General features: G+C 35.6%; 3 protein-coding genes across 4 annotated transcripts; 1 reads left to right on the top strand and 2 right to left on the bottom strand.

Moving 5' to 3' along the window:
* Nucleotides 1-1,125: 1,125 nt before the first annotated feature.
* On the bottom strand, nt 1,126-14,907 carry LOC124538089. The gene is made up of 15 exons (XM_047115095.1): nt 14,349-14,907; nt 13,591-14,263; nt 13,107-13,271; nt 11,573-11,751; nt 9,484-9,579; nt 8,724-8,853; nt 7,933-7,994; nt 7,525-7,694; nt 7,285-7,361; nt 6,482-6,554; nt 4,879-5,005; nt 3,564-3,687; nt 2,651-2,764; nt 2,040-2,228; nt 1,126-1,370 (listed from the first exon to the last, which is right to left on the bottom strand). The coding sequence occupies exons 1-15, from the start codon at nt 14,802-14,804 to the stop codon at nt 1,201-1,203; spliced, it is 2,805 nt and encodes a 934-aa protein (XP_046971051.1). The 5' UTR covers nt 14,805-14,907; the 3' UTR covers nt 1,126-1,200.
* Nucleotides 14,908-15,312: 405 nt separating this feature from the next.
* LOC124537856 (ubiquitin-fold modifier 1) lies at nt 15,313-18,004 on the top strand. Of its 2 annotated transcripts, XM_047114804.1 has the most exons (4): nt 15,313-15,423; nt 15,496-15,552; nt 17,138-17,268; nt 17,637-18,004. In XM_047114804.1, coding segments are annotated over exons 1-4 (264 nt in total). In that variant the 5' UTR covers nt 15,313-15,421; the 3' UTR covers nt 17,711-18,004. The 2 variants fall into 2 exon arrangements, with proteins under 2 accessions (XP_046970760.1, XP_046970759.1); XM_047114803.1 differs by lacking the exons at nt 17,138-17,268; nt 17,637-18,004 and adding an exon at nt 15,693-16,701 and having other exon boundaries at nt 15,316-15,423.
* LOC124537854 (GDP-Man:Man(3)GlcNAc(2)-PP-Dol alpha-1,2-mannosyltransferase) lies at nt 17,995-25,458 on the bottom strand. The gene is made up of 9 exons (XM_047114801.1): nt 25,243-25,458; nt 24,689-24,916; nt 24,151-24,383; nt 23,059-23,276; nt 21,438-21,560; nt 20,404-20,565; nt 19,516-19,714; nt 18,651-18,846; nt 17,995-18,152 (listed from the first exon to the last, which is right to left on the bottom strand). The coding sequence occupies exons 1-9, from the start codon at nt 25,260-25,262 to the stop codon at nt 18,071-18,073; spliced, it is 1,461 nt and encodes a 486-aa protein (XP_046970757.1). The 5' UTR covers nt 25,263-25,458; the 3' UTR covers nt 17,995-18,070.
* Between the last annotated feature and the right edge of the window lie 256 nt (nt 25,459-25,714).

Here is a 25,714-nt window from a genome sequence, read left to right on the forward strand (position 1 = left end):
AAAAGTATGTCGTACACTTTGATGAAGGAAAAGAAATTGAAAACTGACGAAGGTTTTCTTACTCTGACTGTGCATTAAAAAAAAAAATATGAGTGTTAATTTTTTGTGCTATAAACATTATTGTACGTCACAATTTAAAAAAAAAATTCCGCTGTTTTGTTTTAAGTATTTTCTTCGCACGACATGTTTTTTTCTATACAATTTCTCAGTGATCCTTGTCATCGTAGTTAAATCTCAACATTTATAGCAACTAGCTACTTTAATAACATTACGGGTGTTTCAAAGGCGAAATTGTATGATGAATATATTTCCTACTTAGAATAATCATGTTATATTCAATGGTAACCGATGACTTAAACGCGGTAAGATATATTGCCTTAATTTTGTACTGATTTACGACATTTTTTAAATATAAGATAATCGAATTTAATGCAGAAATAAGTATTTTTAACGTAAGTTTATATCAGGCCGACTGTGATATAACTGTATTTGTAAGGCGTGTTTTATATATGTTTAAGATAAATAAAATATGGTTTATGGTTAAAATGTTTTATTAATTATCACAATCTTACATCAGGATAATTAACTATTTTAATAAAATAAAGCTGTAACAGAGATCAATAATAACCTAAAATATAGTCTTAGTAATAAGTTGCTTCGTGTTACAATATAACATCAATAAAAAAGTGTGACCAGCACAAAAAATACATCCTTATAAAAGAACTGAACCGTCACAATACTAACAAAAAACCAGTCCCTTAAAAAGTGGGAATATTTGAAAAATAAATTTATATCAGTTTTATTACGTATAAATTTTTTATATGATAACATTGACTAAAGTATTACCATCTCTTTCTCACGTTTGTGTATAAAAAGGATGGCAAATGTTTAGTCCAAACTTATTTAAACAAATATTCGTATAGTTTTCTTTGGTAGACAAATTTCAAATTTCCCTCATTGTATTAATAAATTCTTTACAAGAATTTTCTAGATTATCAAACTGAAATGTTATTACTTCCTCTAAGTAAAATGTTGCCAGCTATCAGCGTCTCGACCAGAATTTTAGTGATTCTTCGTACATTTTAATAGTAAACAAGAAATCTTTTACACGATTATTCTGAAAATTAGCGCAGTAAATATTTATGACAGCCTCTTAAGAGACCATAGACAAGAATATATGGATACGTTAGCCAAATGTGATTAATTGTTATCAAAGGAAGGGTTCCGCAGTCCGGCGGATTTCTTGAAGTGAACCGCGAAAATATCCAAAGAGCGAAATATCACGTCCTTATTCACCTCCTTGTGGCTGAAGCTGGAGACGACGAGACGGACCGAATCGGATACGGTTTTCTCGCTGAACAGATATGTCTCTGAAAACATACAATTACATGTAGCATTAGGTATATTGGCTTGAAGTAAAAAATAAAGTGTAAGTAATATTTTTCAATGCGTTCTCCTAAGAAGTATGATCCATACATATTACTTCAATTGGTGTATTGGGTAGTAAGTCAAAGACAAAACCTTTAATCAAAATAGAAGTGTTTACACTTTCTTACTGACTGTCGAAAATCTACCACCGGTTCGGAACATAATACCTCAGACCTGAGAAGAACCGGCGAAAGAAACTCAGCGGTTTTTTTTTTATAATGTCAATTTACAATTTACAGTAATAATCATATTCTTGTTATTTGAAACAGCCTGGAGGCGATCATCTCATTCCCAAGGTGTGCAGTCAATTAGAAAGTCATTAGTGCTGTAATATCCTTTAGCACACAAACGCTCTTTAACGATTCTTTTGAATTTTATAATTGAATTTTGTCCCAGTAAAAATAAAAAGAGCCAGTGTTATGACCTTTGTATCTGACAAAGGACATAACGTTTTCATTCTAATAATTGCTGACGTATTGATAATATAAAGAATGTACGAGCGTTGGTTACTTACCATTAGGGTCCAATATCTACCACTGGTCTACCAATGTTACCATATTTATATGAGAAAATAAGTGTATACATTTACAGCAGGCGAGCACTAAAACTACCTGGAATCGATTTCGACACAATCTGGCACGTTTCATCGATATCAAACTTTCTGAGTTTCTTTTCGGCGGTCGCGTCCGCCGGCTTTGAGAGCTGGTCGAAGTACAAGAACACTTGCTTCTTCAACCAACCGCTGAAGTCATCCAACCACGCGGTTATCAGGGTTTCAGCTAGGTCTGTAAATGCCATGAATTAATATTATAGGTTTCACTTGTAGTGGCAAATATCACAGCTGATTAAGGCGTGTAATGTATTAGTACAAGCGTTTGTACTGAGGCATATTAGACTCGAGTTAGTAGTCTAGTGGAATATTAGCGGGTATAGAAGGGAATTTTTTGATTGAAAAAAAACAGTCACCTTTTTGAACCTGGGATTAGATCGGGATTTAGATCAACAAGGCAGTGTTACAACAAAAAGCATAAGTAGAGTGTATGCAATTTTTTAGTTGAGAAATTTAAATTTGTTAGGAAATATAACATGTTAAACTTGTATCTTGTTTAATGGTAGTATTTAAATACAATTGTGAAAATAATTTAGCAAATTTTGTTAGAATGATTTAATTATTTTGGTTTTGAAATGCTGAAAATTCGAAATATGCAATGGTATAAGTTACCAGCGCACAGTAGTGTAGCGAGCCGGAAGGCGAGGTGCTCGTCCGACACCCCCACCGCGCACCAGCTCTCCGCACTAGCGCACCAACCGCGGCCCACCGTCGCGCACCACTCCTCTGACACATAAAGCATACAATACATGTGTAATATAAATAGGAAGGTGTGTAGTGCAGTAAATAGTTGGGTTTAATGTAACAGACTATAGCACGACACAACTTAGATGTAGCATCGGTAAATTTCGTAAAACCGATCGCATCCGAATTGAGTACGCCATCCCAAATTATCAATATTTATTTGCTATGGGAATATGATCTTCACACAAACGTTATAACTTGTAATAGCATATGATTATATATTCAATTTGACTCGTTGATTTACACGCACTTGCTGTCTCGAGTTGAACTGACGCGACAATCTATAGCGACGAATAGCGTCGAACGGCGCGATAGGGAGTGTGCCGTTTATGCACATAGGTATTAAAGTAAACAGTAAAGTTACATATTCTATGACTAAAATATTTCACATCCGTGTATCTCATATTCTTTGGCATATATCATGTATAAAAGTCGAAGCATTGCATATGTGAAACAGAGTGTATCAAGTGCGTCACAGTCCGCATAATTGTAGCGTCTCGTTGATAAATCGTGAACCAGTTAGTGACTCATTATCCTCAACATCAGCCCAGCAATATTAGCAATTTCTACTGGTTGTGTGAATGTGTCTATCAAGTGCGTCACAGTCATCATAATTGTACCGTCTCGTTGATAAATCGTGAACCAGTTACTGACTTTCATTATCCTCAATAGGAGCAATTTCTACTGGTTGCGTGAATCGGCAGTGATCGGTTTATTTGAATTGGCTTTGGCTACGTGTAAGAGGCGTGGCACTCCGGCGATACGGAGGCAGAGGTCCTACCGAGGTCGAGGGGCGCGGGGGGCGCGCGGGGCGCGGCGGGCAGCGCGCGCAGCGGGTCGAGCGCGGCGTCCACGTGCCACAGCGCGCGCCGCGCCGCCCACAGCCGCGCCGCGCACGCGCCCACCTGCGCACGCGTTAAAGTCTAATTAAACTATTCTGTTTGTGTTTTGCTCATTTATCTTTTCACATGTTACAAAGTCAAAAACCTTTATTCAAAATAGAAGTGTTTACACTTTCTCATTGATTGTCGATAATCTACCACCGGTTCGGAATATAATACCTTAGACCTGAGTCTTCTCAGGTCTTTCGCTGAGTTTCTTTCACTCAGCGGGATATTTCAGGACAGTTCTTCAATATTACAATACATCAACCTCTTTAAAAAAAAAAGTAAGAGCACTTTCGCTCACAACTTTCATAAATATTTATCGTGGATTTATAATGGATTTTTACTATTATCTCTTTTTTTACTGTAGATATATTTATAATATTTGTGTATTCAGATGTAGTAAAAGTATAATAATTTAGTATATATGTATTTTTTATATTATAGATATTTATGTAAACATAATACATATTATATTATAATTATTTTATATGTATATATATTATATTATAGTAAAACTGTTTCTTTTATATAATATGATTAAGAGTATCTAATGTTGCACTATTTATACCTGCTATATAACACTATCTCTTACAGTGGGTTAGCTGGAAGAAATTTCTTTTAGGAATAAGCCCGCCATTGTGAACAATAAATTCATGTGTAAAATTACCATTTAAAATTTCACAGTGCAGTAAAGAGTATTATATATTATATATATACTTTATAACCTAAAAAATACACTTAAGACATTGCACTACAATGTACAACAACACGACAACAACAACAGCCTGTAAATTCCTACTGCTGGGCTAAAGGCCTCCTCTCCCTTAGAGGAGAAGGTTTGGAACACATTCCACTACGCTGTTCCAATGCGGGTTGGTGGAATACACATATAGCAGAATTTCTATGAAATTTGTCACATGCAGGTTTCCTCACGATGTTTTCCATCACCGCTGAGCACGAGATGAATTATAAACACAAATTAAGCACATGAATCAGCGGTGCTTGCCTGGGTTTGAACCCGCAAACATCGGTTAAGATGCACGCGTTCTAACCACTGGGCCATCTCGACTCTTCTACAATGTACATTTTATAGATATCCAAGACAAACATTATTTAACTACAATAAAACAAATAACAAAAAATATAAACTTGATCTTTCGGTACTGCTAGAAGGCTAATGTCATTCTGGCAGGTTGGCTGACAACTCACACTCAACTCGGGCGAGGTACACACGTACGTCCAGTCGTGCAGTTGGCGGGGGGGCGCCTCCTCCCCCTCGGCGCCGACGGCTGTCTTTATCGAGTTAAAAACCCCCGTAACCGTGCGCTGGAATAACCTACGACAAGTTATAATAATAATAATAATAAATATGAGACAACATCACATACATTACTCTGATCCCAATGTAAGTAGCTGAAGCACTTGTGTTATGGAACATCAGAAGTAACGACGGTACCACAAACACCCAGACCCAAGACAACATAGAAAACTAATGGTAATCTACATCGACTCGGCCGGGAATCGAACCCGGGACCTCAGAGTGGCGTACCCATGAAACCCGGTGTACACACCACTCGACCAGGGATTTATATATTTTAATGTTATATGTACCAACGATTAATATAAGTATACATACTGTTTCTTACTTATATCAAAACATATATTCGTCTCCCTCCCTCATTACTTATTGGGATATCGTTTAACCAATTAACGACCTTATATAGAGATAATAAAAGCTTTGCTTTTCCTTGGTGGTAGGGCTTTGTGCAAGCCCGTCTGGGTAGGTACCACCCACTCATCAGTTATTCTACCGCCAAATAACAGTATTCAGTATTGCTGTGTTCCGGTTTGAAGGATGAATGAGCCAGTGTAACTACAGGCACAAGGGACATAACATCTTAGTTCCCGAGGTTAGTGGCACATTGACGATGTAAGGAATAGTTAATATTTCTTACAGCGTCATTGTCTATGGGCGATGGTGACCACTTACCATCAGATGGCCCATATGCTCGTCCGCCACACTATATTAAATAAAAAAAAATAAAAAAAAAGTTACACACTAACTCATAATACAGTTTATAAATTTATAGTTCTTGCAATCGTACAAAATATACATACTCTCTCTTACTTATATCAAAACATATATATTCGTCTCGCTCCCTCATTACTTATTGGGATATCGTTTAACCAATTAACGACTGTTATATAGAGATAAAAAGGGAATTAAAAGTAAAAGGGAATTTTTATTATACAAGTTCTACAAAAATCTCGGATAAGCTCAGAATACCACTTACATATTATATTTCCAACGGCTTATTTTAAATACAAACTCTATCTATATCTATATCAACTATAACTATTTGCAATTTTCGGGAGATTTCCCCATCAAAAATCGAATTATTAACTGTTAAAGTATTCGGGCTGTGTGCGCCTGACGAGTTTTAAAGAGCAATTTCCTAATATCAAGACGTTATTATACTTTTTTTTCTTTTTTTATGGTCTAGATTGGCGGACGAGCATATGGGCCACCTGATGGTAAGTGGTCGCCATCACCCATAGACAATGGCGCTTTAAGAAATATTAACTATTCCTTACATTGTCAATGTGCCACCAACCTTGGGAACTAAGATGTTATGTCCCTTGTGCCTGTAGTTACACTGGCTCACTCGCCCTTCAAACCGGAACACAACAATACTGAGTACTGTTATTTGGCGGTAGAATAACTGATGAGTGGGTGGTACCTACCCAGACGGGCTTGCACAAAGCCCTACCACCAAGTAAGTTAACTTGAAGTAATACGAAGAGCACTCACTTGTCTAATCTCTGCATGTTGTTGGTGGCCTGGCCGGGGGAGGAGCCGCGGTCCAAGGTCATGTCGTACTCGTCTGAAACACAAATTTCTATCAAGATACAAAGATCCAAGAGAAGGGTTTATATGTATGTGGTTGTATGTATTTTCTTCCTTTCTAACTTTTCTAGCCGGTAAAAAATGAAAGCTGTTTATTGTATTATATTATATATTCAAGTAGGCTTGACACTTTTGAATTCGTCATTTAAAATGTCATGTCATAAGACTGGCCTTCGGCTCGGGTTGCAATTTTACACGTGATATGATATAGCTCAGTTCACCCCGTGGTGTGTAATATAGTATTTTCGAACAATTTCATTTTTTCAATATGCACGTAATAGCACATCCTGGGCAAATTTTGGCACACCTTGACAATTTGGTTTTTTCTTTGTGATATTGTAAAAAATATCCTTTTTTAAAACATTTGCACATGGCAGCATATATCGAGCACATTACGGCACAGTTATAATAAGTTGATTAAGTAAAGTAGCAGTGCTAACCGGACTTGAGGACTTAAGGACCTCCTCATAAAAATTGTATTTTTTGAATAAATTTACTTTATCAAGAGGCACATCACATCATTAAGCACATTTTTTTAATAGAAATTCAAAAATTGCGGTGTCATCATAATGGACATTCATTTAACAATTATTTTTAGTTAAGATATTATATTTTTTTTTCTTAAAGTCGGAACATGAAGCTTGTTTGTTTAAATAATATAAACTTTGTGTGTGTGTGTGTGCGTGTGTGTGTGCGTGCGTGCGTACCGGCGAGCGCGGCGGAGTCGACGTGCGCGTTCGGTCGCGTGCGCGTGGGATCCGAACTCTCCCACCACGCCTCCTCCCTGACACAGATATACAAGTTATAGATCTTTCCCATCCACAGACAGGGAGTATTAGATCAACTGTGGAATATTTAGCCATAAAACACCAATCACCAAATTCTCAAATAATCATCATCACTATCATAATTTACAATCAAACTTGTAGTAGTGGTAATGGGAGTACCTGGGTCCGGCGTGCTGTAACAATGTGCGCAGCTTGGCTATGCTCGCGGACAGGTCGGCCGCCTCCTCGTACTGCGGCTCCGGGGACTCCGACAGCGACTCGGGAGCGCCGCCCTCCGGCCTCCGCCCCCACGGGCCGGCACTGACGGACTGCGGCGCCGTGGTTGAGTGCTTCCGGAGACAATTGCATCGTGGATAAATGTTTAAGCCTAGATATTGCTCCTCAATAAGTTCAGTTTGATTAAATGATTAGTTAGTTAATGTTTCGTAACATAGATTTTATGACCAATCAGAACTTTCCATCACGAACAGTGACTCGAACGAACATTTCACGTCTCACTTGTAATATAATATTTTTAAATATTGTATCTGTTATAATCGTCACCCACTTTGCAGTTAGAAAACTCACCATACTATCCTGTGAAGTGACTCTCTGCTGTTTGACTAGTGGATGAGAAGTCCCGTTTTCTTCTAAAAATATGAAATCAATTATTATTTCTAACATAATTATCTGTGCTAATACCTTAGTAAGAAAATTTGTCTATTTGTATGCACAGGATATGTATGCATAGTCGGCACTAATAAGTAATCTAATTCCAAAATCCTGGTAGAAATCTTTAAAAGAATATAACAACATAGATCCCAAAATTGGTGGTGCATTGGTGTTATAAGGCATGGTTAATACTTGTTAGTCAAAGACTTTCGTAATCTCATATAGATGGTCCATTTGCTATTCTACTATAGTGGCAGACTATTTTAAATAAAAATAATTACGAACTTTCTTTTTGCACCGACTACCTAATGACACCGACAGATGTCTGTTTGGAAGTCGAGATGGCCCAGTGGGGGAGTTGAGATGGCCCAATGCTTAGAACGCGTGCATCTTAACCGTTGATTGCGGGTTCAAACCCAGGCAAGCACCGCTGATTCATATGCTTAATTTGTCTTTATAATTAATCTCGTGCTCAGCGGTGAAGGAAAACATCGTGAGGAAACCTGCATGTGACAAATTTCATAGAAAATTCTGCCACATGTGTATTCCACCAACCCGCATTGGAACAGCGTGGTGGAATATGTTCCAAACCTTCTTCTCAAAGGGAGAGGAGGCCTTTAGCCCAGCAGTGGGAATTTACAGGCTGTTGTTGTTGTTGCTGATGTCTGTTTAATAAAAATTGAATTCAGCTATGAAGCGTAACCAACCTCTGTGGTTACCAAAAGGCATGTAGGACTCCTTCACTTCCATGACGACTTCTGGCTTCTGTCTGCTCTTATGCAGATCCGAGGGTGATATTTTTTCACTGTTCTTATCCTTATGAGCTGGTGATTTTTCCTGTTTAACAATGGATGACCACAAAATATTTATAGCAGAAGTCTTACTCCGATTTTTAAATTAAGTAATGACAAATCTCTACTCTATTGGATGAAGAGGTTTTAATGACACCGCAAAAGCTATCTTTTACTTATAAAAATCTTATCCGATACTGATTCGATTGCTATATTTTTAATTTACAAAAAATACCTTTTTCCTCTCAGTTGATAAGTATTCCAAAATCTTTAACATACCTGTTTAATTTATTTACATAAGCCTAAAACTCTTTTCCATATGTATAGCATACAAACTTTCATAATCCATTAAAAGCTTTTAGGAGAATAATTTTGAAAAATCCTAAATGCATCGGTGAAGGCTGTGCTTTATATAATAATAATAATATTTATTTGCCAATAACAGTAATACATAAAATAAATGACACATACAGAGTACTTAGAAATACATTTAACAAGATAGCAGATAAATGACCCCCATTCTAAGAAAATCCTGTGTTATGGGGACATTCATCCGTACACTACGACTAATTAAGTCGACTATGTTTTAAAAGTAAAATGTACATGTCGTATGGTAAAAGCAGATAAATATATGTATATTTTTTCATATGTCAATGAAGTCTATGAAAATACTCACTTGTGAATCATCACTTAGTCCCGTGAATCGGAGACCCTTCTTAATACCTGCGATACCTTTATCTAGCAGACCCTCCATCATGCCCGCTGCTTCATCCTGTAGGATAAAAGTGTTACAATATTTTGTCTATTATCAACATCCATACATATAATAAAACTATAGCAATGTTTGTATGCAAATGTTTTCTTGGTATCATTTTCATTAATTACTTCAGAAGAACATTTTGTATGATTGTCTGAGTGAGAGAAAAATTGGAATATATCCATAAATTATAATCTGTGTTAAGTTACTAAACACGTCTATTGCACAGGACAGAAGAGACACTCAAGTGTTATTTTCTAAATAGTAAAAGGACTTACAGTAACATAACAACAATTACTTTTATTCTACATATTCTCACATATAATTCAAGACAGACGTGAAACTTGCTATCAGACACGTTGGATTCAAATTTGACCTTGAAAGGTTAAACTCATTGCGTAAAGGAAATTCTCTTTATAACTTAATTTCAATATGTAAATTATTTTGAGAAGATCGCAATCTAAATTGTAACGAGATAATTTTTCGTTTGAAAAGCCTAAATTTTTGTGTTACGTCAAGCGTCGCAGCTATTTTAAATCATATAATTTAATTTCAATGATGTGGACATCATCTCACACCAGACTGTTCAACTTCTTAATAGATGGCATTTTTTGGTAGTTACTTCATGAATTGAATGATTTATTTTTCCATTAACATTAACCCATAAATAATTTTTGCCAGACTATATCGTTTCTCTTTAAAGGATAATAACAAATATATGATTTATTTTAAATACCGTCTAATGTTCCTATTAGTATAGATTGTTGTGTCAAATTTAGTAATTAAAAAATATCGAAGCGTTTATTAAAGTGAAATTCTATAAACGCCTTACACACACCATGCTCTTGGAATGGAAGATACAGTGACTCCAAAACCACACACAAACATACATAAGGACACTCACACAAGTTGAAGTCATTGGAAGTCAAACAAAGCGAGAAAGACCATAAACATGCAACATGCATCGTGAAATATACCATATTTTATATCTTACTTACATCATTTGTTGTTTACTGAAAGATATTCAATAAAATGAAAGATTTATTTATACTCTTGTTTTCAAGGTAGAAACATATTGCAAATTATTTTTAGGGTATTTATACATTAATAAAAAGGCTTAATTTAATTATACTAGTGTTAACTTTATTTTTCTAGTGACGTCATAATACTGAGTGATCATTTTGCTAGCAATCTACATAACCACTGGGTCAGAACGCTTATGTTCCAAGCCTTCTCCTCAAAGGGAGAGGAGGCCTTAGCCCTGTTATCTGTACGGGAAATATTATCGTTCACAACTGTTTGCAGCTCAAGTGCAAAATCCTAATCCGATGGGGCGCCAGTTCGATACGTCCTTGTTCCGGAACACTGGAGTGTACTCACTTCAAACTTCCAGAATCTGGGCTGCTACTGCGGATTTTTCGCCGGATTACACCCATCAACTTCCTAACTTGTTCACTTCCAGGCATATAAAAGTATTTATATCCCTATATACGAACATGATTTTGTATTTTTGAATGTCGAAAAAGTAACTACTGAGTTTCTTGACGTTTCTTCTCGGTAGAATCTGCATTCCGAAGCGGTGGTAGCTTCACTTAATATAGTTTGTTAATGACGATTCCAAAAGTGCTTTTAAAAGTATTCTTGAATGAAGTGTATATTGATTTTGAATGGCCCGAGATAATGCACTATCTTCATCAATTTTGTCGTGATTTGGTAAATTTAATTATGTGAGTAAACATTACATGTTAAAAGTGCAATTCGTTTAAGAATAATATTCATGCAATCGTGAAAGTGATTTAGTTATTATTGTTGTAATAAATTGTTCCAAATTCGAACGAAAACCAAAATCTGTGGTAACAGATAAAAAATATTCCATAATTATATACAATTTGTGAACAAAGCTGTTTTCTTTGCCTCTTCCTGTTTATTTAGGTTATGTTAAATGTGAAGCGGTTTAAAAATATGATATAGGTATGCAGTAAGCAGAAAGATCGTGCAAGAGACATACACTGGAATGTTTGCGGGGCACATCTATGTATAATGGGACCTGCAGGTCTCCTATCTTGGTCTTGGCGTGGTGCACGGTGGTCTGGATGTCTTTCAGCAAGGCTTCCGTGGGCTTCGGACTTGTTTCCTTCTTGGAATCCTTGCCAGTATCTGGGTCAGATTCTATGGTGTCTTCTTCGCCTAGAATATTTTTCTTACATTATGCACATAACGTAAACTAAAATTTTACGATAAATATTGACACTTATAAAATATTTAATACATACAAGCACCAGTAAATATTCGTCTTAATTAGTGTTTATAATTCATTTCGTACTCGACGGTGAAGGAAAAAATCGTGAGGAAACCTATGTGTCTAATTTCATAGAAATTGTGTCACATGTGTAAACCGCATTGGAACAGCGCGGTGGTAATATATGACTATTCCACCAAACCTTTTCTTCAAAGGGAGAGGAGACCTTAGACCAGCAGTGGGAAATTTACAGGTTATTGTTGTTGAAAATATAAATAAAATAACGCACATGCAAAGGCGTAGAGAGCGCCACTAGAAAGGGGATAATGCCGATAATGGAAAGCGTCATGACGTGATATCATTATCATTAATATCTAACTAGTTTTGGCACGCTAATTATCTTTTAGTTACAAAATCTTGAGTTTCATATCAAACTGCCAAACAGCATTACAGACAGACAGAGTTATTATAGTTATAATATTACTATAGATTATCCAATAGGGAAGATGCAATATTTTATTTTTGTGTTTATTTTAAAGAACGTCCCACATGATAAACCACAAGTATATTAAAAATCCAAAACACTCTAATTTATTGCAAAAAAATGCGTTTTCAAAATGTCAATTTAAATTTTCGCGCGAAAACGGATCTATATTTCGTATGACGTCACTCCTGTCTGTCACTGGCCCATTGATTGATTTGGATTCTGGATTCTGGATTTCATACTTATGCATTTTTTCTCGACTTTTGAGATACTTTTTGTTTAAATTTAAAACGGACTACTCGATACACCGAAAAAAGCCGTATGACGTATGTTTTGTGCCAATGTGTTCATCTACTTTAACAAAGTGTTCAAAAAAATGGTTTTTGAGTGGACCCTCTGACACAAAACTGAGCATAAAGTGGTTTCAAGCTGAAAAAAGGAATCTGGAGTCTGCTTTGAGAAACCCAACTTCCATTTTTATTCGAAATACGCAATTAATTTTCGTTTCAATAAATAACACAAATAAGTAGTCATAACAGGAGTGACATCACTAAACACTAATTAGTGTTTTGAAAAAAGTTCCGTTTTAAGTTACTTTAATTATTTTTAGGAAAATTATATCAAATATAAACATTGCTGGGGTCTATCTTTTATACTTTTTTAACATTTTAATAGCAAAATTGTCATAAATATTATATTTGCATGTTCCCAATTGTACTAAAATATTTTACTCTCCTAAATACACAATAGCAACTGGATTAGTTAATATTGGTATTTAAACATATATGTATATCAACTATATTAAAAAGGTTAACATACCAAACCACAGTGGTTGTGGGGATGCATCCCGCATCTTGGGACTTTGTTCAGCTTCCTCATGACCCCAGAGCCGGCTGAGGGTCATCTCATCCAGACTAGCCAGCAGATCCTGACCAACACTGATGCACTGTAAGTCCATATCAGTGTCCCAAGTTTTGACACTGCCTGAAATGTATATCATCATCATTACATAGTATAAAATTAAGTTGCTTACCGCTGTCTGCCCCTATGTATGCTTAGAACTTTAAAATTATCTAACAGATTTTGATGCAGATTTTTTTATTGATAGAGTGATTCAAGAGGAAGGTTTTTGTATATAATACATAACACATGAAGTTTCTAATGTGGTGGTGTAAATAAACAAATTCTGTAGTATATTTAGTATCAGTATTGCACCCATGCAAAGCTGTGGTGTGGTGGGTAGTTTGTATTTGTATAAAAATTTTATGATTAATAACTTCTTGTATATTCATTTCTTATATACCTTCAATAATTCTGTCATATATCTTCACTTCATTCCTTCCCTGCCTACCTCTTCGTTGTCTCAAGACTGCTGCAGGTTTTATTTCCAATGGCTCACTCCCTTCCACAGCCTTCTCAAGCTCAGGCTTGTCGTCTTTAGCTTCCCCATTTGTATTATTCTGAATCATTGGTGAAACATTCTTCTTTACAATTTTTGGACTAGATTTAACTTGAACTTCAGAAGGCTCTTGTTTTATATATTCTTGCTTTATAGGTTTTGCTTCTTTAACTTCCACAGGGGGCTCACTGGCTGGCTTTTCTTCAGAAATTTTATCTTGTACTTCGAGCAGAGAGAGTAATCTATCATTTAGCCATACTGGGTCAGATATTGTGTTGTCAATTAAATTATCTAGCTTTTTAGCAAGAATCCTGATGAGCAGCTCGGAGTATGGAGTGTCCCATAACTCCCAGGGTACTAATTCTTTGAGAATAATTCTCAACACATCAGTGCAATGGTCGGCTGTTACTGGCTTCTTGTTGTTAAATACTGGATGTATCTTCTTGTATAGTACTTCTATTGAGCTGTCAGGGTTCGATTCTTGTCTTTTTAAAGCTTTTTTATATTCTTTCAAGTGAGTTATAAATATGGCACAAGTATCTACATATACATCTTTGGTTTCTATTTTATTACATATCTAAAAAAAGAAATATCTTAATATAGAAAAAAAAACTTTTTATATGTATCATTCCATTCTAACATTTCAAGAACTGAAAATTTACCTGAAACGTTTTGGCAATCATTTGATCCAACATTTGCTTGCACGCAAATGGAAAACCAATTTCTTGCGAAATATACGTCATGTACCACGACGAAACCAACTTCTTTTCCAATACCGACGTTATCACACTTAGTTCATTCGTATCATATTCTTTAGTTTGTTCATTTACGCCCTTCTTTGGAATTTTCGGTAAAACATCGGTAAGGAATGATAAGAACGGATATTTCTTTAAAATAATTTCTATGTCATACTTCAAGGGTTTATTGAGGTGAAGTAACCATTGTATAAATTTAAAACTGCCGAACACAGACCCAATAAACAACAATAAAAGATAAATTATGAACCAAATTCCAGTAATAGGCGATATATTTGTGACATAGTTTAATAAAATACATATGACTGTGCCACTACAAGATATTATTGTTACAGTTTCAAGTAAATTTCTTTTCAGCAACATTTCTAGTAGTATTTTTTAAGTAATTAGTTATTGGATCAATAAAATAATTTGTTTTGATACAATTTTAGGCCGTCAGGCGTCAATAAACATTGATTGACGTCAATGTCAAACATATGACTTTAATAGTGATTTTTTTTTGCTTTTTTCTTTCCTTAGAGGGAAAAGGCAAAGGTATTACACCGTACAGCCAAGTCTTTTGTAATTTTTATTCATATTCAATTAAATTGTAAGGCATAAAGCCATGTCTTCCGTTTTACTTTAATAGTGAATTGAATAACAACATAACTATAGCTGAATTCGTTCAGAAATTGTACATAATAACAAAAAATAATTGGGAATAATTCTAAAATTTAAAAAGTCTATTTGAATACCACATTTAATTTATATATTTCTAATATTTATTAAAATAATTAATGGAAACTCTTTATATTTCATTAAAACGTTACTTTTTAATGTTTCTCTGACAGCTGTGTCCTTGATTTCCGGTTTTATCTGTACACTGAACACATGTCAATACATAATATTGTCTAATGTCACATTGTGAATTGTGTGATGTGTCACGTCATTAAGCCAGAATAAAAAGCTGTGTACTTCTTAGCAAAGTTAATATTTTCAAAATGTAAGTGATTATTTTAACAGCACATACAATATTTATGTTATAACTATGTTTTACCAAGAACTTTTGTTTAAGGTCTAAAGTGACTTTCAAGATTACGCTGACATCGGATCCTAAACTTCCCTTTAAAGTGTAAGTCTTAATCAACATTCAAAAATAATTAAGTAAAACCCATTTATGTGACTTCAACGTAGAAAAACATTTTCAAATTACGAGTTACTGAGTTTTTGCCATGCATTTCAACTAGTTGAAAATTACTTTTTATTCGGCAGATGCTGAGAAATTGTGGGTTCTGCGTTGAAGTTACATCGTTCTGGTGATGGAAACGTTTGTGGTGCAAGAGTTTCTCGACTTTTTCCAAAACTTCATTAACTTATGTCTGAAACACGATTGGCCAAGTGACCATACAACACCAGAAGAATTCAGAAATGCCTTTTTAATTTCCCAACACATAGAAAAATGTTTAGACAAGTTCCACAAACGCTCTCTTATTGATGAATTATTATCCTCAATAAATAAAAAACAAAATACATCGAGCTTGTTTTTAAAAAAATGCTTTTCTGATCCGCCAAAATACATTTTAAAGAAAATATTTAATTCCTCAATAAATATCACCCAAGTAAATGTAGGGATCACAATTTTTCTCGATCTATTTTCTGAGCAGAAACTTGAGGATTATTTGTCTGATTTAATGTTGGAAGCTGCATCAAAGGAGACTCTGCTAAAGAATCTCAAAACTGAGATACCAAATGAGGTTTTATTAGATTTAAAAAGTAAATTTCTTCTATCAGAACTTAAAGATACAGATAATGCAAAGATAATTATAGAAAACTTTTCAAATACAGATAATGATATGGATATGTTAGTACGGAGTTTATTGTGTAAAGATTTTAAATATGCGCAAGGCGTAGATGTACTTTCCAAAGCATTTGAAAGTTACATGAAGATTAGAAGTGCTTCAAGAAAAAGCTTTTGGAAGTTATTGTTTACTATAAATGAAGACAATTTTTTACAATTGTGCCTTAATCATGGTGATATATTTAAATTAATATCTAAAGCTTTAATTGACAGTGGGAAATTGGTTAGGGAAAATATGTCAATGGATTATTTTTATATTGAACTCACTTATTCCGAGCTGCAGTCAATATCACAAACTATATGTAAGAATGAAAATTTAAAATTAGATTTTTTAGATCAAGTTTTGGAAAGCAATGAAGATTTCACATTTTGGAATAATTTTATGTCTTAAATTATGCAAAAAAAGTAATTAAAATGTAAATGTTATAATTTTATTGAATTAAAAAATTATCTAACATATTTGTTTTTTTATAACTCAGTATAATTTTGTTTATTCTTATTTGTTACTGTGAATACTTTTACAATAATTTTAAGGTGGCAGGCAACACACAAAATAAAATTTTAATATGAATTGGTTGTAAAATTAATGAAGTTTTTTTACATATATATATAGAATTGAAGTAAATTAGCAATTATCATTATCATATATTTCGTGTCATCTAGATCTAATATTAAATTATATTACCGATATTGAGAATTTTAAATTATACTAGCTTACACATAAATTTAAGTATAAAAAAGAGGATATAAAATAAAGGAATAGTGGATGTTACCTATCTACAATCCACCACCAAGAATTTTGTGATGATCCACTCATAAAATCAAAATATTAATAAAAAAACATTAAATTCCTTCACAGACTCAGTGTACCAGAAGCGACACCTTTTACTGCAGTACTAAAATTCGCGGCAGAAGAATTTCGAGTGGACCCTGCCACTAGCGCCATAATCACTGATGATGGTATCGGCATCAACCCTCAGCAGACAGCGGGTAATCTATCTGAGTACTTTATTTGAAGTATAATCTCCAATTTTTATTTAATACTCAAAAACAAATTAAAAAAATTGTGTAAATTGATTGAAATCGAAAATACAGTCTTTTAGAAAATGGGGCAAATTCAGAAATACTTTAAATGCTGATGGGTTGGGTAATTTCATAATAAGACTATCTAACTAACTAGCTATAGTCTAGAGACCTAAATATAGCCTAGATAGGTATATCACCAGTATACCTGCATGTCATATGTTTGTGGTCTAGTCTGTATTAATCAGTTTTGTGTGAATGTTAATAGCATGATAAGGGCCCCCTGTATTCTCACTGCTGCTATTGAAAAGTAACTTCTGTTTATTTTTTTTCAGGAAATGTCTTCCTCAAGCACGGATCTGAACTGAGGTTAATACCTAGAGACAGAGTGGGTACAACACTTTCTTAGACAAATTCAGATCAAACATTCCTCTCAAATTTTTGTATTACGACTTTGGATACAACTCACAAATGGACAACTCAATCTGAATCCCAAAAAATAACATAAAATTAAAAAAAGAAACATTGCTTCGTAATTTTTTTTTAATTGATGAAATTGTTTCAAATAAAAACTTCCTCGTAACCAAGGTCAGAGCTTGTTATGATAATTTAAGAATAATTTTATATACTGATGTATATTTTTATGTTATAAATAAATGTTTTTATATAAAAAAGTAAATAAAAAACGCCACAAAACTTTGGTAAAATTTATTTCGTTATTAAGCTTAAAACTAATGGAAAGTGTAAACAATGCTATCGCTGGCTTTGTTTAGTCTAATCTTACTAAAGGCTCCGTTGCTCTTAGGAATGCTTTTTCAAACTCTTTCTCAGAAAAACGATCCACAGACGCTCTGAAAAAAATCATCAATTTTCATATTATGCATAGTATTAAATACTATAATAATTTGTGCATTATTTAATAAATTTTATCAATTAATTGAGCATTTGGCATTAGCATAAGTTGTATTATAACAGAGTTGATTCAAAATTATTCTATTTTAGTTGACAATATTTATTATCTGGCTAAAAATATATAACTTTGAATTAACATGTTATAATTAAAATAGATTAAACATAGATAAACAAGCCGGTGAATAGTAAATAGTTTATAATGCAATCCAACTTTAGTAATTGATTGCTGAAATGTAACAAATCTATTTCCATATTAAACATATCGATCACAAATTTATTTTTAAAATACGTAACAACAGATAAATTAATTTTTGTTGCCTCTAATGTCATTGTGAAGGCTATTTAGACGGTTGAAATTGTTAACAATTTAGAGTCTGATCAACTAAAATAGACTCGTGGGGAGCTAAAGCATCATAATAAACAGTTATCACTCTCACCTCGCTGCCTCTATGATCCTCTTCTTCTCGTCCGTGGGCATTGCGATGACTTCCAGGATGGCACGCGCGTACTCGTCGGGCTCGGACGCCAGGAATCCCGTCCGGGAGCCCTCCGACGTCTCGATGATGTCAGCCAGCGGCCCGCCCGAGCGGTGCGCGATGGTGATGAGCCCGGCCGCCATGCACTCCACCACGCCTGCGGAGCGTGGCTGGGTCAGTGGCGTGTGTGTGTGGGGGGAGGGGGGGAGAGGGGATTGGGTGGGGGGGGCGTGTGTCGCACCGATGCCGAAGTGTGTGTGTGGGTGGGGTGTGTGTGTGTGTGTGTGGGTGGGGTGTGTGTGTGTGTGTGTGTGTGTGTGTGGGTGGGGTGTGTGCGTGTGTGTGTGTGTGTGGGGGGGGGGGGGGCGTGTGGGGGGCGCACCGATGCCGAAGTGCTCGTTCCACATGGCGTGCAGCGCGAGCGCGCGCGTGTGTGTGTGTGTGGGTGGCGTGTGTGTGTGGGTGGCGTGTGTGTGTGTGGGTGGGGGGGCGTGTGTCGCACCGATGCCGAAGTGTGTGTGTGGGTGGGGTGTGTGTGTGTGTGTGGGTGGCGTGTGTGTGTGTGGGTGGGGGGGCGTGTGTCGCACCGATGCCGAAGTGTGTGTGTGGGTGGGGTGTGTGTGTGTGTGTGGGTGGGGTGTGTGTGTGTGTGTGGGTGGGGTGTGTGCGTGTGTGTGTGTGGGGGGGGGGCGTGTGGGGGGCGCACCGATGCCGAAGTGCTCGTTCCACATGGCGTGCAGCGCGAGCGCGCGCGTGTGTGTGTGTGTGGGTGGCGTGTGTGTGTGGGTGGCGTGTGTGTGTGTGGGTGGGGGGGCGTGTGTCGCACCGATGCCGAAGTGCTCGTTCCACATGGCGTGCAGCGCGAGCGCGCTGGTCTGGTAGAGCTGCAGCAGCTGCGCGTAGGGCGCGTTGACGAGGAAGGCGACGCTGTCGTCGAGCGCGAGGTGCTTGGCCAGGTCGCGCAGGTGGCGCACGCGCTCCTCGTCGGCGGGGTGCCGGCACGAGCCCACCAGCACCAGCTTGATCTGGATTGATAACCCCCTTTTTTAAGTCATTCATTACATTAACCTTTCTCTCCTCTGTTTTTCAAGTCTTTTCCTTTTATAAAGTTAAACCACAAAAAAAGTATTGTATGTTTTTTAAAAAGTTACTGTTAGGGAGCTGTTTTGAATCGCGCTAACGTTTGATTCGCCCCAATATAAATAATAAATAAATAAATATGAGAAAACATCACATACATTACTCTGATCCCAATGTAAGTAGCTGAAGCACTTGTGTTATGGAAATCAAAAGTAACGACGGTACCACAAACACCCAGACCCAAGACAACATAGAAAACTAATGGTAATCTACATCGACTCGGTCGGGAATCGAACCCGGGACCTCAGAGTAGCGTACCCATGAAAACCGGTGTACACACCACTCGACCATGGAGGTCGTCGTATATATAGATAAGGTCTCGACGGTAACAACGTGAGCCTTTTGTGTATTTAATATACCACGCGATGGTGATACCGTATGTCGTATACGGTATCCAATATCCAAAACTATAAAAGTAGTTTTTTTTTAATTGTCATTGTACGGATTATTTCAAGTGGACATACCAGTTATAAAGATGGAAAAAACTATATTAGAGGAAAATAGGCAACATTTTCGAAACATCTAATTCTCAGTGACGGTTCGAATCGAAAACGAATTACACTGAATCGCTAACCTTGTTCCACAATATCTCGTTCTTAATGAGCAAGTTCCTGAGTTCGTACATGGCCTGCAGCATCAGCGGGTGGTCCTTCTCGGGTCGGAACTGCGCCACCGATATGATCCGTATGGGGTCCGAGTCCTTTACCAGAGACCGCAATTTCTTCAGCTCAGTGACCTTGAAAAAATTATATGCATAACAATAACATATTTTTGTAATAGTGTATATAGACACAGGGTGTGAAATAAATGGAAATAATGTATATTTAAATTAAAAAAAGACTAAACCAATATAGATAAAACTTAGACCAAAAAATTAATTGCGTTTCAGAGAAAGTATAAATGATTGTTACACTAGTATTCGCCCGCAGCTTCGCTTGCTTTTAGGTGCGTTGTCATGTGTCATGCAAAGTTTGCTTCATACCAAATTTCATAAAATTCGGTGCAGCGGTTTGGTCGTGAAAGAGCGACAGACAGACAAACAGACAGGGTTACTTTCACATTTGTTATATTAATATATCTAAGAATCTTATATTGTCATTTGTGTGTATATATCCGTTTTTTCACCTCATTTTTTTTTATTTTTTTTTTTATCAATTGTTTAAATATTAAATAAATAATAAGCGTGTTATTATTGCAGTCTGTAGTATTTATTGAATGGAGTATAGTTAAAAAATTAATGTTTATATACCTATTAAGTGTTTGAAGTTGTATTTGTCATTTTTCTGTTTTCTTGTTTTAAGTGTTATATTTCAAATACTGTGGTGTATCGATTAAATAAATAAAAAAAAAAAATAAGAAGCTTTGCTTCGCTATCTCAAATTTGTCACGGTAGCATTCGTAAGCGATCCCGTGGCGCCCGCCGAAAGACGGAGAGGGTACCGCTGGTTTTTTAGTGTACCACCCCCCCCACTTTCCATCACGTGGGGGAAGCGCGTAAAGCGTTTTTCCAGCGAAAAAAAACAATCTCAAATTTTGACGCGAAAAGCGTGACTCTGATGTTACGACATGAAGGGAATCCTTATGGTCGTCGACCAGTCGGCAGCTGACCTCGCAGGGCGGGTACACGCGGTGCGTGTTGAGCGGCACACGCCACAGCTCATTGATGTGGTCCTCCGTCCACGTGCCGTTGACCATCACGATGTCTGCGCAGCGCCCCACCACGCCGTACATCTGACGGACAAATAGCCAAATTGATACACCTTACACTGCAGCCATTTGTATGAAAACCAATAGTTTGTATATGGGAATAGGCTATTTGACTGGTTTTTAAAATCCATTTTATATTATTTAGTAGAGGTTAAGGAACCCAGCTAAAGTTGATTTTTTTTATTTCTAGTACATATTTGCCGAAAAATATCAGATTAAAAATTCCATATTTAAATAACGCGCGAAAACGCTACGTGGACAATATGGCGCTGCGATGGGGTCGGTGACGTCACTTTGCTGTAATTTAATCTGTGGTACATATAGTTGAAAAGCAAGGTTTACAAGAAAGTGACTTTATTATAAGCCCGGCCAATCAGGAGCGTTTTGTGTCACGTGACAAACGTTTGAAAAAATGCATTTTTATTTATGGATTTTTGAATAAATAAAATAGTATTTTCAACTTTCGTTAGTAAAAAACTATTTTTAAGCTCATAATATACAATATTTTATTATGATTACAATAATTCACAATTTATTTTTCGCATTGTCAAATAGCCTATTAGAGAGCGGCAGCGGACGACAACCCCCAAACTCAAACTCAAATAACTTTATTCAATATAGAAGCATTACACTTTCTTATTGATGGTCAAATGAAACAGTACCAACGGTTCAATTTAATATGAGATGAAATAGCCAGGAGGCGATCGTTTCATTCCCAAGGCGTGCTATCGATCATAAACTCATTCATTTTATAGTAACCTTTTGCACACAAGCGATCCATAATTATTTTTTTAAATTTCTCTTTCATATTTCTACCTTGTATTCATATACTTTGCGTTTTGTTATTTGATATACATGTCCTATCATCAATAGTTTCCGCAGCGCATGCGACAAAAGACGCTTTAGAGGACTTTACACCTTGAGTTATGTTACTTAAGTTTTATCTAGGATCCTTAATCTTTTCCAGTAGTATATATAGCTTTTCAATGATGAAAGAATTTGAAATCGGCGCAGTAGTCTTTGAGTTTATTTATTACACACACACACACACACACACACACACACACACACACACGCAAGTACGCACGTATAAGTACGACACAACTTAGATGTCGCATCGGCAAAATTCGTAAAACCGATCACATCCGAATTGAGTACGCTATCCCAAGTTATCAATATTTATTTCTCACGCGAATATGATCTTTGCACAAACGTAATAACTTGTAATATCATATGACCTAATATATTCATCAATTTGACGCGTCGATTTACATGCACTCGCTCTCTCTGACGCGAGAATCTATAGCGACGGATAGCGTCGAATGGCGCGATAGCGAGCTATTTCTATTGGTTGTATAAATCGACAGTAATCGGTTTTATTTTCATTCCATTGCATTTTCCGACGCTACATCTAATTTGTGTCGTACTATACGCACGCACGCACTCACACACACACACACACACACACACACAAATACGATTTTTTGTTACTTTATAATAGTAGTGAAGATTATAAACTCACCCAACCGAAGACTTTGTAATAAAGCAACTTGCACCAGGTCAGCAGAGGGTTGCGAGCGATGACGCTGCTATTGTTGTAACTCGTTAGCCGGTGCTTGACGCGACGCATCATCGTCGACGTGATGATGGGGTAGTGGGTATAGCATCCCACCGGGCATTGTGCCAGGTAGCGGAATATTGGGTAGGTGAACGCACAACCCATTGTGTCAATGTAAATATCTGTAAACATATTATATATCTAAATAAATAAATAAATATGAGACATGACATACATTACTCTGATCCCAATGTAAGTAGCTGAAGCACTTGTGTTATGGAAATCAGAAGTAATAAGAACCACAAACACCCAGACCCAAGACAACATAGGAAACTAATGGTAATCTACATCGACTCTGCCTGGAATCGAACCCGGGACCTAAGAGTGGCGTACCTATGAAAACCGGTGTACACACCACTCGACTAGGAGGTCGTCAAAATATCTGTACACAAACTGTCTGTTAATGGTAAATTTTGGGGGAAGTAGGTGCAACCAAGTCATATAAGCACTTAGGTTTAGGATTGAAGAGTGAATGAATTATTTTAACTTCAAGTACGACTTCAATGCTAGTTCTCAAGATTTATGGTCAGCTGTGAGTATACTATATAATTTTAGAAAAAAAATGGCCCTATCTAATCAAAGGTCTTATGTGTAAAGTTACCATGCTGGTAAATATCATCACCTAAATCTACTTTTAAATCTAAAATAGCAGTTAATACAAATTCCCAAACAGTTAACCTTTAATAATTATTAAATAGTACCTAGCTGTGCCTCCAATTATATGATGGATAAATTATTTATATTTGCATTTTCTGAATATTTTTAAAATTACCTGGAACAACAGGCAGGCAAAAGAACACAATTGTAATTGGCAAGTAACCATTTAAACTTTTAAAAAGTTATTTTAAAATTACATTCAAACACTTAAATCTACATAAAATTATTTACACTTATCAATATTGAATTTATCAATGGGTTAATAATAGTTTAATTATTAGTTAAACTTACAATATCACAACACATGTGTGATATATGAAATATATAAATTGTAAAAACCTGGATTTAATTTCATAAATGCCTCCATCCCGAGTACCATAGTGCCCAGACTTTGCAGCAACAATGTAAAGTATGGATATCTCTCCGGCTCGATTGCCTTCCCCATGCTCAGTCTGATGAAGTTTATTTTCTCTGGTTCCACTTTAACATTGAACTGGTTTTGTGCCTTGTTGACTATGGCCGTAGCCTCTGCAGTTTCCACTGTGTAAATGTGTATATGGGAGTCGGGATACCTAATAAAGTACAGTTAACATGATTATTAAAAAGATCTTATGAGATTTTTCAAAGAAATTCTACATATTTGGGAAGAATCCGTAGTATATCCGTAATTTACTTTGCTATTGGTTTTAATAAGCTCCATTAGACAGGTCGGTACTGATCACTAAATATATTAATGTATGGCTATTTTCACTATTTTATATGGTTTAATTTACTCATTTATAATTTTAAGACCAAGATACATTATTGCGTATTATTTTAGACAAATTTAGCACAAAAGTTACTATGAATTGATTTACAATATAAATAACATTGTTACCTAGATAAAAGTGCCCTAATGGCAACCCAGAGCACCCTCTCACCACCACCCCCTCCGTTACAGTAGGGATGGAAAAATGCTATATTCGGTCCATCCCGTTTCCTTCTCTGAAGCTTTCTTTCCTTTATCCTCATGTACCATGATGCAAATATAAATGCACATGGTACGATCACAAATGCACCGAAGAGAAATACTCCAACCAATAGCATTGGAAGGATTATAACTAATCTGAAATGTGATAATGTTTTAACGATTCTATGAAGTAAAGTTTAGTTAACTTCTGAGTATTTTATATCTTATCCTTTGATTTAAGCCATTGGAGATATAGTAAGGAATTAATAATGACTATGTCATAAATCATAAATAAAAACTAGTTGCATAGAATTTATAAAAAGTAAAAATATTATTTTTGAATTGTCAATAAAATCAATTTATAACATAAGTAATTATTTTTCCGTTCAATATGAAAGAATAGATTGCGATTCTATATAAGACGGTAATAACCACTTTATTTAATTAAATTAACAAAAAAAAAATAGAAATAATAAACTTACGTGAAAATTTCAAATATCATGATGAAAATATTAAAAACACTATAACCTAAATAGTCAGGGGTTAAAATAAATAGTGAGGATCTTGGGAAAGTTCAATAATGCATTGTTTACTTATTACATCATTAGTTTTTGTGTTTCATATTAAATTTGTTATACAAATAAATATAACCTATAACGTGGACAACATTGACGTAGCGAAACCTAATATTGCTAGTATCTAAATTTAAATTACCTCAAACATAAATATTATTTTGCTAAATTAATGTAGTATATAACAGATTTTTCAGTATTCATAAACTTGATATAATTATATGAATAATGAAAACTATTTTTAGGCTATCATAATTATCTTTAGGAAGTTATATCCAAGAGCAAAAATTTTTTTTTTTTTAAACAACATCACATACATTTTTCTGGTCCCAATGTAAGTAGCTGAAGCACTTGTGTTATGGAAATCAGAAGTAATGACGGT

Source organism: Vanessa cardui, chromosome 19, assembly GCF_905220365.1.
Source record: "Vanessa cardui chromosome 19, ilVanCard2.1, whole genome shotgun sequence".
Taxonomy (NCBI): Eukaryota; Metazoa; Arthropoda; class Insecta; order Lepidoptera; family Nymphalidae; genus Vanessa; species Vanessa cardui.

What these genes read in the sequence shown, in the direction of transcription:
- LOC124538089 (XM_047115095.1), bottom strand. Translation starts at nt 14,804, where the DNA reads ATGTTGCTGAAAAGAAATTTACTTGAAACTGTAACAATAATATCTTGT. An exon ending in TCACTTCACAGGATAGTATG is followed by an intron (nt 7,695 to 7,932) that starts GTGAGTTTTCTA and finishes TGTCTCCGGAAG; the next exon opens with CACTCAACCACGGCGCCGCA. An exon ending in GTACCTCGCCCGAGTTGAGT is followed by an intron (nt 3,688 to 4,878) that starts GTGAGTTGTCAG and finishes ACGCGTGCGCAG; the next exon opens with GTGGGCGCGTGCGCGGCGCG.
- LOC124537856 (XM_047114803.1), top strand. Translation starts at nt 15,740, where the DNA reads ATGGAAACGTTTGTGGTGCAAGAGTTTCTCGACTTTTTCCAAAACTTC.
- LOC124537854 (XM_047114801.1), bottom strand. Translation starts at nt 25,262, where the DNA reads ATGATATTTGAAATTTTCAC. An exon ending in ATTTATGAAATTAAATCCAG is followed by an intron (nt 23,277 to 24,150) that starts GTTTTTACAATT and finishes ATATGTTTACAG; the next exon opens with ATATTTACATTGACACAATG. An exon ending in AGGATCATAGAGGCAGCGAG is followed by an intron (nt 18,153 to 18,650) that starts GTGAGAGTGATA and finishes GATTTTTTTCAG; the next exon opens with AGCGTCTGTGGATCGTTTTT.